We start from the raw sequence: 14,741 nt of genomic DNA, 5'->3' as shown, positions 1-14,741 counted from the left end.
AAGAGTTACCATTTTACAAAGAGAACCAAACATGGAAGCCTGCTATTTTAGCTTCAGATAAGAAACCAATAAATGCAAAATAGATGTTTAAAATGAAGAAAGATTTGAAAGGCTCAGAAGCAAGCCTTGGATTATGATGAAACCTATGCACCAGTTATAAGATATAACCTATTAAGACATTTATTTGCTGTGGCTGCTAAAAATGATATTGACGTTAATCATCTAGATGTTGTCATGGCTTTCTTACAAGCCGATGTATAGAAGAAATCTATGTGAAAGTTCCAGAACTAGGTCCTATCAGAAAGACAGTCAGAAATACTGGTATTAAAAGACCGGAAAGCACTGTATGTGGATAAAAGCAAGGTAGTCGCTGCTGGAACTTGAAATTAGACAATACATGTTGAATCTAAACTTCAAAAGATCAACAGGTGCCCTTATATATATTATAGAAATAAATGTTCAGATGCCTAAATAGTTGCTGTTTGTGTGGATGATGTGATAATTTTAAGTATTAATTCACAGGAGAAAGTACTTATCAAAAACCGTTCAAGAGAAAAATTTAAGCTGAAAGATCTTGGTGATGCTACAAACTGTTTAGGCATCTGAATTAATGGGAACCACAAAGAATGTTATTTATGGATAGACCGGACACACTACATGAGTCAAATTTGCAACAGATTTAATACATGATAATGTAACCCAATATCTATGCTGCTGGACCTGCCAGTGCTCACTCATAGTATGAGACCAAAAACAGAACAAGAGCAAGAAGCTACAAAGAACATACCCTACCATGAAACAATAGAAGTTTACTGTATGCTCAGTTACAAACAAGGCTAGACCTGTCTTATTTGATCAGAATTATCAGCTGTTTCTGTAACAATCTGAGCTTCCACAATGGCAAGCAGTCAAAAGGATCTTTAGAAATCTAAAACATACCAAGGATATGAAGCTATTGTTTTCTAAAACAGAGAACGGGCATATAATAAATTACTGTAATGCAGACTGGGCCATAGATCCAAAGCAGGAAGTCAACTATAGGATGTTTGTTTAAATCTCAAGGAGCAGTAATATCGTGGCATGGTAAGAAACAGCCAACTGTAGTCTTGTCCACATCTGAGGCAGAATATATGGCCATCAACTCAGTATGTCAGGAGGCTCAATGGCTTTGAAGGTTTCTGTTTCCACCATCACATGACAGGGCCGATGTAGTTATTGAAAGAAAGCATTGCCTGTTACGGGCTGCAAAATTTTCGGTGTATTACCTATTAGGCAATTTATTATTTCATTATGAGCAATACTCAGGTAACCCATATGTAACATGTTGCAATATATGTAACATACAAATCAATACCCCAGCCCATATGCAGAGCCATTTATTACACACTAAAGTGATCTGTATAAAATGGGAACAGAATGCTTGCAATACTTGTGGGAGAAGAGTGACCTCCTCATCCAGATCTTGAAGGTTGAAGACAAGTCACCTAGCCCGTGCCAGGCTCTGACTTGTGGCACCTTGTGAATGCGATATGGAGAGCCATCTGATTGGGACACCACCCTCCCAGTCATTTTGCTGACTTTCCAGACCTTGGAGGCGCTACTTCTCATTCAAGTATCTCCTCAATTGACACATAATGGCTGAATGCACCCTGTACCAGTATACCAACCAAGGTCAGATTCTTGGCGGTTCTGGGAATTGAACCCACATGCAGGCATATACACTGATTGCTAAGATACAGAGTTGAAGACTTATGGGAAACCATGTTCAGTATAATTTCTGTATGTATTTGACAACTAAGCACTGAGAACTCACACTAGTTCAAGCATCATCATAAAACTTATCATGATACGTCCATAGGCAGACTATTTTTCTTTCCTTTTGATGCTTCTTTTTAGTGAATTGCAGCAGGGGCAACAAAGTCCACCACATAAAGAAATGCTTTCACACCTATAACTTACATACCTTCACAGTCTGGCTACTGTGATGGCAAAAGTCCAGTGGACGCTGGATTTCACATTACCCCCCCCCCCCCCCCCCCCCCCTTTCCCTCCTTCTCTACCCTCATCAGATTTTGTCCCAATTCATTTTAATCTGTTTCTTTATCTCAAATAATAACTTAAAGTCAAGAGACAATTAACTATTTGTACATTATGTAGAATTGAAACCAATTTTTTTCTGAAGCGATCAAGGCCGAATTTACAAAAAATTGTTGTTCTCTATATTTTACCAATAACAATTCCAGACTGACAGCATTGTTAAGTACCTATAAATCTATAATGATTTATTCTGTCTAGTTATTAAACATTTTCTGTATACAAATTTAGTCCACATGTTGAAACAGTATATACTATTTTGTTGATGACAACTACTTACTATACATAAAGATGACTTCAGCAGTAAAATTAGCTGGTGGCTGGTATGAGAATGTGATGAAACTGGCTGTCATTGAGTTGTTGGTAGATGAAATAACAGGGAGAGCATCTGTAAGGTTGGAACAGAAAAGCCCCATGCGGTTTTTGGTGTCTGTAGCATTACCATCATAGACTTCCATCCTAAGATAGAACAGGGCAAACAAATAGTAGTTAAAGAAACCTGTTACAATACGATAACCTAAAACTTTATCATCACACATCACAGAAACGATTTTTGTCAATAAAGGTGTATCCACAAATTGAAAAGATCTCTTCATATTCTGACTGCATATAATGTAACAAATAAAATTATTAGCAGGATCATATTAGAATATGCAAATGTAAATTTTAACGTGAGTCATAATTATTACACATCACCAAATTCCATGCCAGTTTGTGAAAACCTGAGTGAGATCACTAATTTCATAATTTTCTAATTGTATATAAAAGACAAAGTAGTCATTCCTAAAATGCATATCTGATTATGCAAAATATTAAACTTCCTGGCAGATTCAAACTGTGTGCCTGACCGAGACTCGAACTCAGGACCTTTGCCTATCGCGGGCAACTGCTCTACCATCTGAGCTACCGAAGCACGACTCACGCCCTGTACTCACAGCTTTACTTCTGCCAGTACCTCGTCTCCTACCTTCCAAACTTTACAGAAGGTCCCGAGTTCGAGTCTCGGTTGGGAACAGAGTTTTAATCTGCCAGGAAGTTTCATATCAGCGCACACTCTGCTGCAGAGTGAAAATCTCATTCTGGATGCAAAATATTGTTCTTAAATGGCCTACCTATTTAAATTTACTTAACTGCAGATCAGATGATTTATCTCATATTTTGCCTTATGATATAACTCCATTATAAATGATTTATTGCAGCAAAATAGCCATTATAGTTATAAATTAGATTACAATCATTTGAGATTGAATTACAAGGATGTATTGAGTGTCTGCATAATTCTTAGTAGTAGATTACATTCAGTGCAGGTATGATGAGTTTATAAGAAACTGAAACCAGTTATACAATACATGGCTGGAAAAATCCACTGCTTGACAATGAGGAGAAACACTCAGAAGGTGAAGGGGAAATGAAATCAAAACTAAATGAGTTGTGAGTTTAAGTGATGTTATGTCAGTGATTACAAAATTGAGTCAAATTTATAAAGAACATGGAATAATAAGCCAACTGAACAGTATGACACTGCACCCCCTTTTGCCTGGATGCATGCACTGATACAGTTGGAAAGGGTGTCACCAAGCCATTGTATCCTCTCTTGAGACAAGCTGGTACACGACTGTTGTAGCTGGTAATTGACATCCTGGATACTGATGTGGGGACAGAGTTGATATCCAAACTGGTACTACAAATGTTCTATCAGGGACATAGCTGGTGATGTTCTTGCCCAAGGGAGTTCCTAAAAATCAAGCAGACAGTTCATAGAGATATGCCATGTGTGGATTAGCTTTATCTTGTTCAAAAACAGCACCAATATACTGTCACATGACAAGTAACACATGACATCACAGGATGTCCATGAAACACTGTTGTGCAATCAGAATTCTCTCAATTACTATCAGCTGTGATGTCATACCTGATAGCTTTCTGCACTATGAGGTTAGGAGTAACACTACTGTGTCTCCTCAAAACATTGGAGAATTGGTACCTCTCCACAGGTCACTGCTATACTCACTAACTATGGTCATCCAGTGTATTGCAGAATGGTGGTTCAGTCCCAAACATAATGTGATGCCATTCATCAGCAGTCCATGCTTTCTGGTCACAGCAGACTGTCTGCTTGTATCTGTGTATGGGCGGATGAATATGGGTGTGTGTGCGAGTGTATACCTGTCCTTTTTTTCCCCTAAGGTAAGTCTTTCCACTCCCGGGATTGGAATGACTCCTTACCCTCTCCCTTAAAGCCCACATCCTTTCGTCTTTCCCTCTCCTTCCCTCTTTCCTGATGAAGCAACCGTTGGTTGCAAAAGCTTGAATTTTGTGTGTATGTTTGTGTTTGTTTGTGTGTCTATCGACCTGCCAGCACTTTCGTTTGGTAAGTCACATCATCTTTATTTTTAGACAAGTTAGTTGGTTAGTTGATTGGTTTGCAAATTAAAGGGACTAAATGACAAGGTTATCAGTCCCTTTTTCCTTAGTCACAAGATCTTGAATTAAAAACATATCCCCAAATTATCCTAATGCCTGAGCTCGATGGAAGGAACAAAATGTGTAAAACTGTGTGTAACCACACTGAAGTAGAAAACAAAATTATCAATCTAAAATTGAAAATAGGAACTAAAAGGGGAAAAAAGTGGTAGAAGATGTAAAAACAATCAAGCAGATCGCCTTGGCTGGCTGATTGCAAGAATAACAAAGGATGAGCCAGCCACTTTGCAACACACTAAAATCTCCAGCCAAAAACGCAAGGCAAGAGACACACAGATAGTGAAAAGGTGAACACCAAGTAGAACAGACAGTACCAGAGAGAGAGAGAGAGAGAGAGAGAGAGAGAGATTTGGGGGGGGGGGGGGGGGGGGGATAAATGCATGTAGAGTGAGAACTTGGAAGGTATGGGTAAGGCGCCAATCCTTATATAATTGTGTAAAAACCCTTTTCTCAGATAAAACTTGAAACCATGTTAGCCGTTGAGGTATTGTCATCTCAAATTGAAGGGAGCAGATCAGGGAGATTAAAAGTCTGCTGCAGGGCAGTTAAAATTGTACAATTCAATAAGGTCTGACCACTGTCAAGCATGAACCACAGCAATACCCAGGCGAGTCTTCATGACATAGGAGGTGACTCCCAGTGAGCCAAGTATGACGAGTGCGGCAAAGAACAATGGATTCCTTGTGAGAGGCTTCTTTACCATAGGTAGCTTATTTGTCAAAGTCAGGGACTGCCATTCTGTGTTCCAGAGCCCAGAAACTTTGTGGCATAACACTGATTGAAGATCAGATTCTGGAGATCATATGCTGACCTCCAGACTCGGTTTACGAGTAGCCTCTTTGGCTAACCTGTTGGCAAGTTCATTTCCTGGGATTCCACCGAGTCCCAGAGTCCATACAAAGGCTATTGACTGTTGACATTGTTCAAACACATAAACAGACTCTTGAATGGCTGTTACCAAGGGATGGCAGTGACAGCACTGGTTGAGAACTTGTGAAGTGTTCAAGGAGTCGCTGCAAATAAGGAAGGACTCTCCGGCACAGGAGCAGATATGCTCAAGAGTGCAAGAAATGGCTACAAGCTCTGAAATGAAAACACTGCAGCCATCTGGCAAGGAGCAAAGTTCAGTATGTCCTGTATGAGCATAAGGAAACCCAATGTGACCTTTAACCATTGAGCCATCCACATAAACTACCTTTGAACACTGGGACACATTAAGATAAGACAGAAATAGGTGGTAGAGGGCTGCAGGATGAACTGATTCTTTCGGGACTTGTGAAAGGTCCAGATGAAGCTGTGGTTGAGGTATCCACCATGGAGGTGTACAGGAGTTTGCCCTCCGCTTCTCTTTATGGGCTTGCAGGGGGTGCTTCACATACAGAGGAAGACTGTGAAGCCCTTGAACCAGCAGCATGTGACACTTCAGCCACTGGCTGGTGTCCACTTTTGCGGAGGAGGAGGGGGGGGGGGGGAGGGGATGGAAACTTGGAAGGTAGAGTCCCAAGGGACCCCTGACAAGGATGTTGCTTCTCTGACTGAGGGGAGGGGACTGATGTCCCCAGTGTTAGGGGGAGCATGCATCCCAAAGTAGATGCTTTGGGAGCAACAGAAGAAAAAGTGCCCCAACCACCAAAGGGGAGGGGTGGAGATGTAGTTGGACGGCCCTGAGGGCCCACTGTACGAGACAGAGATGAAGGGCAACTGTTGCCAGTGAGAGCTATGTTGTTGTAGCTGCAGCATACGAGTGGGGTTCAACTGCTCATATTTTTTTTAGCCTCTTGGTAAGTCAGCCTGTGCAGGGTCTTGTACTTCATTATTTTCCTCTCTTTTTGGAGAACTGCACAGTCCAGAAAGCAGGGGCAGTGGTGCTCTCCACAGCTGACACAGGTGGGAGGGAGGGCACATGGAGTATTTGGATGCAGTGGACATCCACAATCTCTACATGTGGTGCTAGAACTGCACCGGGAATACAGGTGCCCAAATTTCCAGCACTTAAAGCACCACTTAGGGAGAGAGACATATTTTTTTATGTCACATTGGTATACCATCACCTTGACTTCAGATAATGGATTGCCCTCAAAGGCCAACATGAAGACACCAGTAGCAACCATATTATCTTTAGGTCTGCTACAAATGTGCTGGATGAAGTTACTGGTGAGCAACACCAATGACTGGTCTTGAATCAGGACTGACCCATTTCACATTTTGGACAGTGCTGCCACTTCCCCAAACTTATCCTCCAGGTTTCCTACAAAAAAATAGAGGCTTTGTAGCCAGACAGGAGACCCAATATGTTCTGCTCATACTAAGTACTGAGGAAAATATGGATCTCCTTTTTCTGTGGCCCTACATTCCTCCTATGGTACAGCTAGGGAGAGGAACAATTTGGAGACATACTTCTCAGCAAGGAAGTCTGTCTTTTCTTCTTAGAGACTGCTGGGGCCATTTGGTCATCAGCAAAAGATAACTTGGTCTACTTCATCGCAGGTCATCCACCCTGACGCCACACACTCTGATCAGGGCTCTTGCCACAGGTGCCATCCAGCCTCAGCAAAGGCCACCTATCGAGCTGTTCACTGCTGGTAGTCGTGATGCCCCAGGTAGATGGGCATCTACTACTTGGCCTTTGAGGGGAGTTTGCAGCTCAGCCATCAGCAGTGCGATCCCTGTGTTGTCAAGCGGCAACAATCAAGTGAGTACATGACAGCACATCCATGACAGACTGGCTACCATATTGGATATTAGGTACATAGAAAACCAGTATTGTCATGTGGACAAAAGAGGACAGACTGTGGATGTAGATTATTCAATTCATAAGATGTCCTTGCCAAAACAGCTGGAATATGGGTGGAGTTGCAGAGTCCTGACAATAAGAGGTGGATAAAATATCAGCACATGATGGATACATGATGGACCACATAAGGCGTCCTTTCCCAAATGTCTTGCACTTCTGAACAATTTGGACAGTGTGGATTTCAAACCCTGAAGTGGACCATAACACTGAAGGCCAAAAAGTAGGAGACTACTTTTAGTCACCTTTTACAATGAGGCACAAATATTTCAGGCCTATTCTAACTCTTGAACCAACAGGTAGTGCAGACTGGTTGTAGGCCCCCAACTGGTCTCCTCCTGATCAACACACACTCATCACCGACACCAAAGCAGAAATAGTTTTCATCAGAAAACACAACAGATCTCCACACTCCCTAATATGAACTCTTGCTTGACACCCCTGTAATTGGAAATGGCGGTGGTTTAGGATTAGTGAAACGTACACTACAGGGTGTCTGGCTCACAGCTGCCCTTGAAATAACCAATTTGTAGCAGTTCATTGTGTCACTGTGGTGCCAAATGCTGATCAAATTGCTGCTGCAGGTGCAGTAAATTGTGCCACACACTGAACATGGCGGTTCTCCTTCTTGGTAATGCTATGTGGCTATCTGAAGCCCGGTTTTCTTGTGACTGTACATTCTCATGACCACCACTTCCAGCAATCACATACAGAGGCTAAATTCCTGCCAAATCTTTCTGCAATATCACAGAAAACTCCAAGCAAACTCCAGCTTCTCATAGTCCTATTATATGACCTTTAAAACTCAGCGAGGTGTTGATAATGGCATCATTGTTGCCTTAAAGGCATTCTTGATTATCATCAACTCACCACATGCAGTCTCAAAGGTAACTAAAGCTACTATCACCACTATTATGCGACTAGCACGAAATTTGAACAGAAATCATCTTTCAGGTATAGGAACATGCCTAAAAGGCATAACAATTCTTCTTGATGTTGTGATTCTTATTCTGTCAGTGTATAAGAATGTTTCATTGATTATGAGGGAGAGAGGCAGCCTTTCTTTCTTTCTTTTAATTTCAAAAATATTTTGTGGCAGACTTGAATAAAAGAAAACCAGAGATTAAACAATGGAAACCTCAAGTTGGAGTACCAACAATACGAAGAGGATAGATTGCTACACAATGCACAGAGGAGGCAATGAGTGGCAGACAGGCACAATGAAAAGACTGCTAAACATTTAAGCTTTTGGCTGAAAAAGTCCTTGTTCTAAAATACATCACACACACACACACACACACACACACAGAAGCACAACTCACACACATGTGGCTGCTATTTCTAGCGATTGTGGCCCAACTGAGGACTGCACCTACATCTGACATGTGCATCATTCTGGTGGTAGGGACTGAAGGAGGCATTAAATGGGGAGTAGAACGTATAGCAGGGAGGGGTAGAGTACAATGTTGCACTGCTTGTGAGAGCATGTAGGGATGTGGTGGGTACAGGATGGGCAGCTACGTACAGAGTTGGGAGGCTCTGATGGGGAGTGGGCGGAGAAGGACAAAGTATAATGGAAGAGGACAGACGTAGAAAAAGGAAAAGTCCACAGGTGTGTTGGCAGAATAAAAGGCAAGTGCAGTGCTGGAATTTTAGAAGGAAGGGGATAGAGACTACTAAAGGTTGACGCCATGAGGGTTATAGTAACAAAGGATACATTGTAGGGAGAGTTCCAACCTGCAAAGTTCAGAGGAGCTGGGACTGGCAGGAATGGTGCAGATAGAGCAAGGTGTGAAGCAATCATTGAAATGAAGCACATCATGTTGGGCAACATGTTCAGTGACTTGGTGACCCAACTGTGTCTTGGCCATAATGTGGTGGCAACATTCATGTGGACACACAGCTTGTTAGCTGTCATGTCCACACAGTACCATCTACTGGGCATATGTATGGGAACAGTTTTGCATTTACTGCAGGGATATGAGCCATGAGGCAAGGGGTTGGGAACTGGGTGGAGCAAGGATGGACAATGATTATGGATGGTGGCAGAATAACATGGTAGGAGGGGTGGGGAGGATATTTGGTAGGATAGTTGAAACCCTACCAGAGAATGTTATTCAGTATCTCCAGTCACTGGTACTGTGTCATGGAGGAGTGCTCATTTGTGGCCAGAGGATGGATATGTGGTAGATGACTGGGGTGAGAAGGCATGGCAGATCTGTTTCAGTACAATGTTAGATGGATAACTTCAATCTGCAAAAGCCTCAGTGGGATCTTTGGCATATTTAGAGAGATACTGATCATTGTTATGATAACCATGGGTGGCTAGGCTGTATGGAAGAGAATTTTTGGTATGGAATGGGTAATAGCTGCCAAAGTGGAAGTATTGTTGGTGGTTGGTAGGTTTGATATGGATGGAAAGAGGTGGCTTGTTGGACTGAGGAGACCAAATGAAGCAAAATGCGGAGAAGGTGTTGAGGTTCTGGGGAATGTGGACAGTGTGCCCTCAGCCTCAGTCCAGATCATGAAGATGTCATCAATAAATCGGACTTAGGATTCTGTGTGTTTAGGAAGGATTCTTCTTGATGGGCCATGAATTGGTTCCATACAACGTTGCCATGCAGGTGCCCATTGCTCAGCCATGGATTTATTTGTGAGTTTCATCTCTGTGACTGGAACTTTCTGCACCATCATCTTTGGTCATGTTTACCTGTTCTATTGGGGCATTATGTGCTTATACTGGTGTATTACAATTAGATGTTCAACTAAACCAAGTGGATGAAATAAGTTTGGACTTCTTCTCGAATGCAGTTTTTTCCTGTGCTGGAATCTGGAAACTCTTAGATGACTGCAGCTTTCTACTAAATATTAGAAACTACTTCTTCTGAGAAAATTTACATTCTGCTTTACATTACAATTGGTGGATATAGGTGACACTACATATATATTTATAGTTTGCACATCCAGCATGACACTGTATAAACACTAGCCAACATTCACAAAGGAGAGTTCTAACAGATTTGACAGATAATTAATTATCTCCTGTATATTGTGACATTGTCTGCATTTCTTTTTGTAGATAACCTCAAGTTAACATGAATGAAAACAAATGAACAGATATAAACACTGTTACTGTGAAGAATGAGAAACAGTTTACAAAAGTGAAGTGTAAATAAGGCAATGCAAGAAATACTGCAGAATGGCAAAAACTGCCAAGTGCAAATCTGAATCAAAGTCATTCAATGTCAGCTACTGCTAACAAAGAGGGAAGGAGCAGAAGCTATAAAGAAACACAGTAAGTAACTGGCACACCAACTTTATAAACAAAATGCTTGTTTTAACTTAAAACAACCAAAAATGTACAAATGTATATGTGTCCAATTTGCAGAATAACCATGGGAGATGTTTTATAAATAAAAGAAAAATGCATTTGGTGTAATTCTTTTTACCTATATTGCAATCAGCCTAAGATGGATAACCAATAGTAACGGATGTAGTATCTGTTTCTCCCCTAAAATGATAGTTGGTGAGGTGATGTATTACTGAAGAACATTTACAATTTTGACATACATTTTAGACACATAAGTACTGTATGTTATGCACTTCACATATATTGATACACATTTTAAACTTGAAATTTAAGTTGTTTGACACAAACATTGTGTACGTTGTTATCATCTTCCCTCTAAAGTGGTGCTTGTTGAGGTGTGTTTCTGTTCGTACTCTCATTTAGGGTTCGTACTCTCATTTAGGCCCAGGAGGAAATGTTATCTACCTGTCTAGCATGATACAAGTGTTTTGCACAGTTACAAAACTATTTTTATTTGGATAGCAAAGTGGCAATTAATTTAAGACTTCACAGTCACACTTTAGTCTTTACACATTAACTGCCTTCTTCTTGTGACTGACAGTAATTCTGACTGTCTATTTGTTTGTTGTTTGCCTCTTTAGCACAGCATATGTGTCTATAAAGTGTTGTGACAGTTGACATAAATATTGCATTATTCTTAGTTTACGTATTATTGTAGACATTTTAGATGTGAGAACAACTGTGACACTTGGCAAGTGTCATGTATTCCATAGAACAATTCAGATGTGGGAATTTGTAATTTGCGAGTCCATTCTGTATCACAACAAGTGTGGTACAGAGATTGGACATAGATGTTCTAAAATGCTGCTTCATGGTACAATTATTATGTGTGTGTGTGTGTGTGTGTGTGTGTGTGTGTGTGTGTGTGTGTGTATGTACAATCTTTAGTAATTTTTCTTTATAAATACTTTTGAACACAACCCAAAATTCTAACTGTTCAGTTGTTAGTTAATTTTTTAGATGGCAAGACAGTGAGCAGCTCTTGGATTATACTGTGATAGGCTGTTTCATTTTAATGGCTGAGAAAAATTTAGATATGATTGGCAGTTTCGTTTTAAGACCACCAACATTCCAAGAAGTCAGGTGTGACTACATGTATACGGAATGATGTCACAGATAAGGAGGGCATAGCCTCATGTGATAACGATGGCATCATTGATAAGAACAGCTTGCGATGACGTGTGTTCAAGGTTGTTTACATGCTACTGGCCACCACTTTGGATTGTGGTATTAGTGGTATTGCAAGGCTCAGTAACACTTAAAAGTGCTAATTTTCTTCTAAAACCCCAATGCCTTTCTACTAGCAGTAATTAAATACAAGATTAGTGTGATATAAAGTTCATCTACCACATATGTAACAACAGATTACCTTGATGATGAGAAGTGGCACTGGGTGTCAGCTGGCATGCTGAATTCTGTAAATCTGAAAAAGTTCATCCTTTGTAAAACAGTCCATTAAGGCAAATTACAAATAGGTAAACAGATTATTTTTATGTTGTGATATGAATAATACAATATATAAATATGAATTCTCTTTGTAGGAAAATTTTGTTAACCCATGCTCCTTTTTTCCAAAATTAGATAAAGCAACAAGAAGAAACAATAACAGAAGTTACTGGAACACAAAACTGATAAAAGCAAATAACCTCTTCAATATTTTCATGCCACTATTGGATAAAGGATGAAGGGTGCCAACATGTACTACTGCAAAATGCAAAAGCATAAATTTCACTGTAGAGCAACTAGTACAATAGGAAACTTAGCAAGTATGACTCTGAAGTAATGGTATGTTATTCACAAAACTATATTTGGAAGGCAAAAACACAATAATTTTTTAATGAACAACAACAAATTTTTTCCAGTTACGAAAAATCCATAAAAGATTGTGGCTGCAGAAGTGTGGTCTTAAATTACTCAAACATGTTTTTAGACAGTTGCCATGGTTCATCAAAACTGCTCATAAAAATTGACCAGGTGCAAGCAGGAGTCACATTCTGAGAGTTCCGTACATACTAAATTATGCATATTAATAATTAATCCATGCCAGGAACTGAGAATCTCAAAGAATTTTGGCCATTACCATTACTGAGACTGGCAACATATCTGTCGAAGACTTTCAAGAATATTGTAATTATAAGTTTGAAGTGTGACAACAAATGACAATTTCATGTAATATAATTAGAAACTAACAGTTTTCTGATTTTATCCTTTACTTTTACTGTAAAACTAAATTTCCTGCCAACTTTTATGCTTTTAGGTCAACAGAAAGTAGCCTAAATGTCTCAATGAGTGAATTTGCAAGTATCAAAATTGGTGGCATAAATTGCCATATCTTTCAACTGCATTGACTTAAAAGCCTAACTTTTTTACACCACCAAGAAACCACAGATCGTAGTATGTGCTATAAATTTCAACTTGATATGTCCACCCAGTCCTGAGTATAATGGATGGACAGACATTTGGATAACATGTGAGAATTTGTTTGTAATGTATAATTACAAATTAACAATACTTCAATTTATCCCGTTTATAATGCGAAAGCTTGCTGCTTGTCAAATCTCATGATTTTGTAGGTCAACAAGAAGTACTCTTTATTTTTTGAGGAATGAGTTCGAGAAGATCAAAAAATACGACGTAAATGGCCATGCACTGACATAGAAGCTTCAATTCTTTACATTACCCATTGCCAAGGGACCATACTTTACTGTATGTGACATAAATTTCAACTTGATACATTTATTCTTTCCTGAGAAAAATGGTTTTAGAGAGACAAATGAACAACAAAGTGATCCTAGAATGATAATGTATATACAAATCAAGGTACAGAACTCTAAAGATGGGGACAGTTGAGGGAAACAATTTCAAATATTAACCTCAAATGCAAAGACTATATGGGTGGGAACATTTGATATGGAAACAACAGCAACTGTCAAAATGTATGTACTGTTGTTTGTTAGTATATTTACTGTGAGCAGAAGTGTGTAGCTGACCCTAGGTGATGATGAGATCAACATCAAGGAAAGCAACATGGGATTTGGAATAGGATGGCATGAAATTTTTCTTGGGAGAATGTATTTGGAGATACTAATAATTTTACAGGTCAGCCTCACCATGAGTCCATATGGCAAAGATGTCATCAACATATCTAAACCAATTCAGGGGATGAAGGCTTATGGACCCCAGGAATGCACCCTCCAAGCAACCCAGGCCAACTTCTTCATTGGTAGCTTGGAAGGGGCTTTCCTGGAATCCATAAGCCCAAGTTTAGTTTAGGTACATTGATGAGATTTTTGCCATGTGGACTCATGGGTAGGCTCACCTGTTAAAATTCTTGGTATCTCTGAATACATTCTCCCAATCAAATTTCACAAGGTCCTATTCCAAATCCCAAGTCACTTTCAGTGACACTGACCTCATCATCACCGAGGGTCAGCTGCACAATTCTGTTCACATCAAACCTACTAACAAACAACAGTACTTACATTTTGACAGTGGCTGTTCTTTCCATACCAAACATTCCCTCCCATATAGCATTGGTATCTCAAACGTATCTGCTCAGATGCCGACTCTTTGGAGCTATACACCACCTTTCTCACCTCACCCTTCACTGGAAATAATTATCCCAACAGCCTAGTTTTAAAGCTGATTTTATGGGCTATCACATACAATCCTGCTACCAACTTAGGAGGACACCTCTTGTCACTCAGTATTATCCTGGACTTGAATGTATTAATAACTTACTTTGACAAGACTATGACTTCCCAAAATTATGCCCTGAAATGAGGCCTATTCTGCCTGACATTTTTCCCAGCACACCTAGAACATTTTTTCTTCAACCTCCCAATCTCTCCAACATCCTCGTCAGGCCCTGTGCTCTTTCTGCACCCATTTCCTTTCCTGTAGCTCCTATCACTGTGAACATCCCCACAGAAGGACTTTCTCTGGATGACTTCCTAGCACCACAACCTATACCAACACTATTATTGGCAAAAAGGATAGTAC

General features: G+C 40.1%; 1 protein-coding gene across 1 annotated transcript in view; it reads right to left on the bottom strand.

Annotated features, from left to right (window-relative positions):
• The window catches only part of LOC126285431 (cubilin-like), a 1,398,426-nt gene that overhangs the window by 85,205 nt on the left and 1,298,480 nt on the right, over window positions 1–14,741 (bottom strand). The window contains exons 58-59 of the mRNA XM_049984811.1: window positions 12,109–12,162; window positions 2,375–2,553 (exon numbers count right to left, since the gene is read on the bottom strand). Coding sequence (XP_049840768.1) covers window positions 2,375–2,553; window positions 12,109–12,162 — 233 coding nt within the window. The remainder of the gene's footprint in view (window positions 1–2,374; window positions 2,554–12,108; window positions 12,163–14,741) is intronic.

This window comes from Schistocerca gregaria, chromosome 8 (assembly GCF_023897955.1).
Source record: "Schistocerca gregaria isolate iqSchGreg1 chromosome 8, iqSchGreg1.2, whole genome shotgun sequence".
Classification (NCBI taxonomy): Eukaryota; Metazoa; Arthropoda; class Insecta; order Orthoptera; family Acrididae; genus Schistocerca; species Schistocerca gregaria.
The sequence above is the reverse complement of the archived record's forward strand: the minus strand, read 5'-3'. Positions and strand labels throughout refer to the sequence as shown.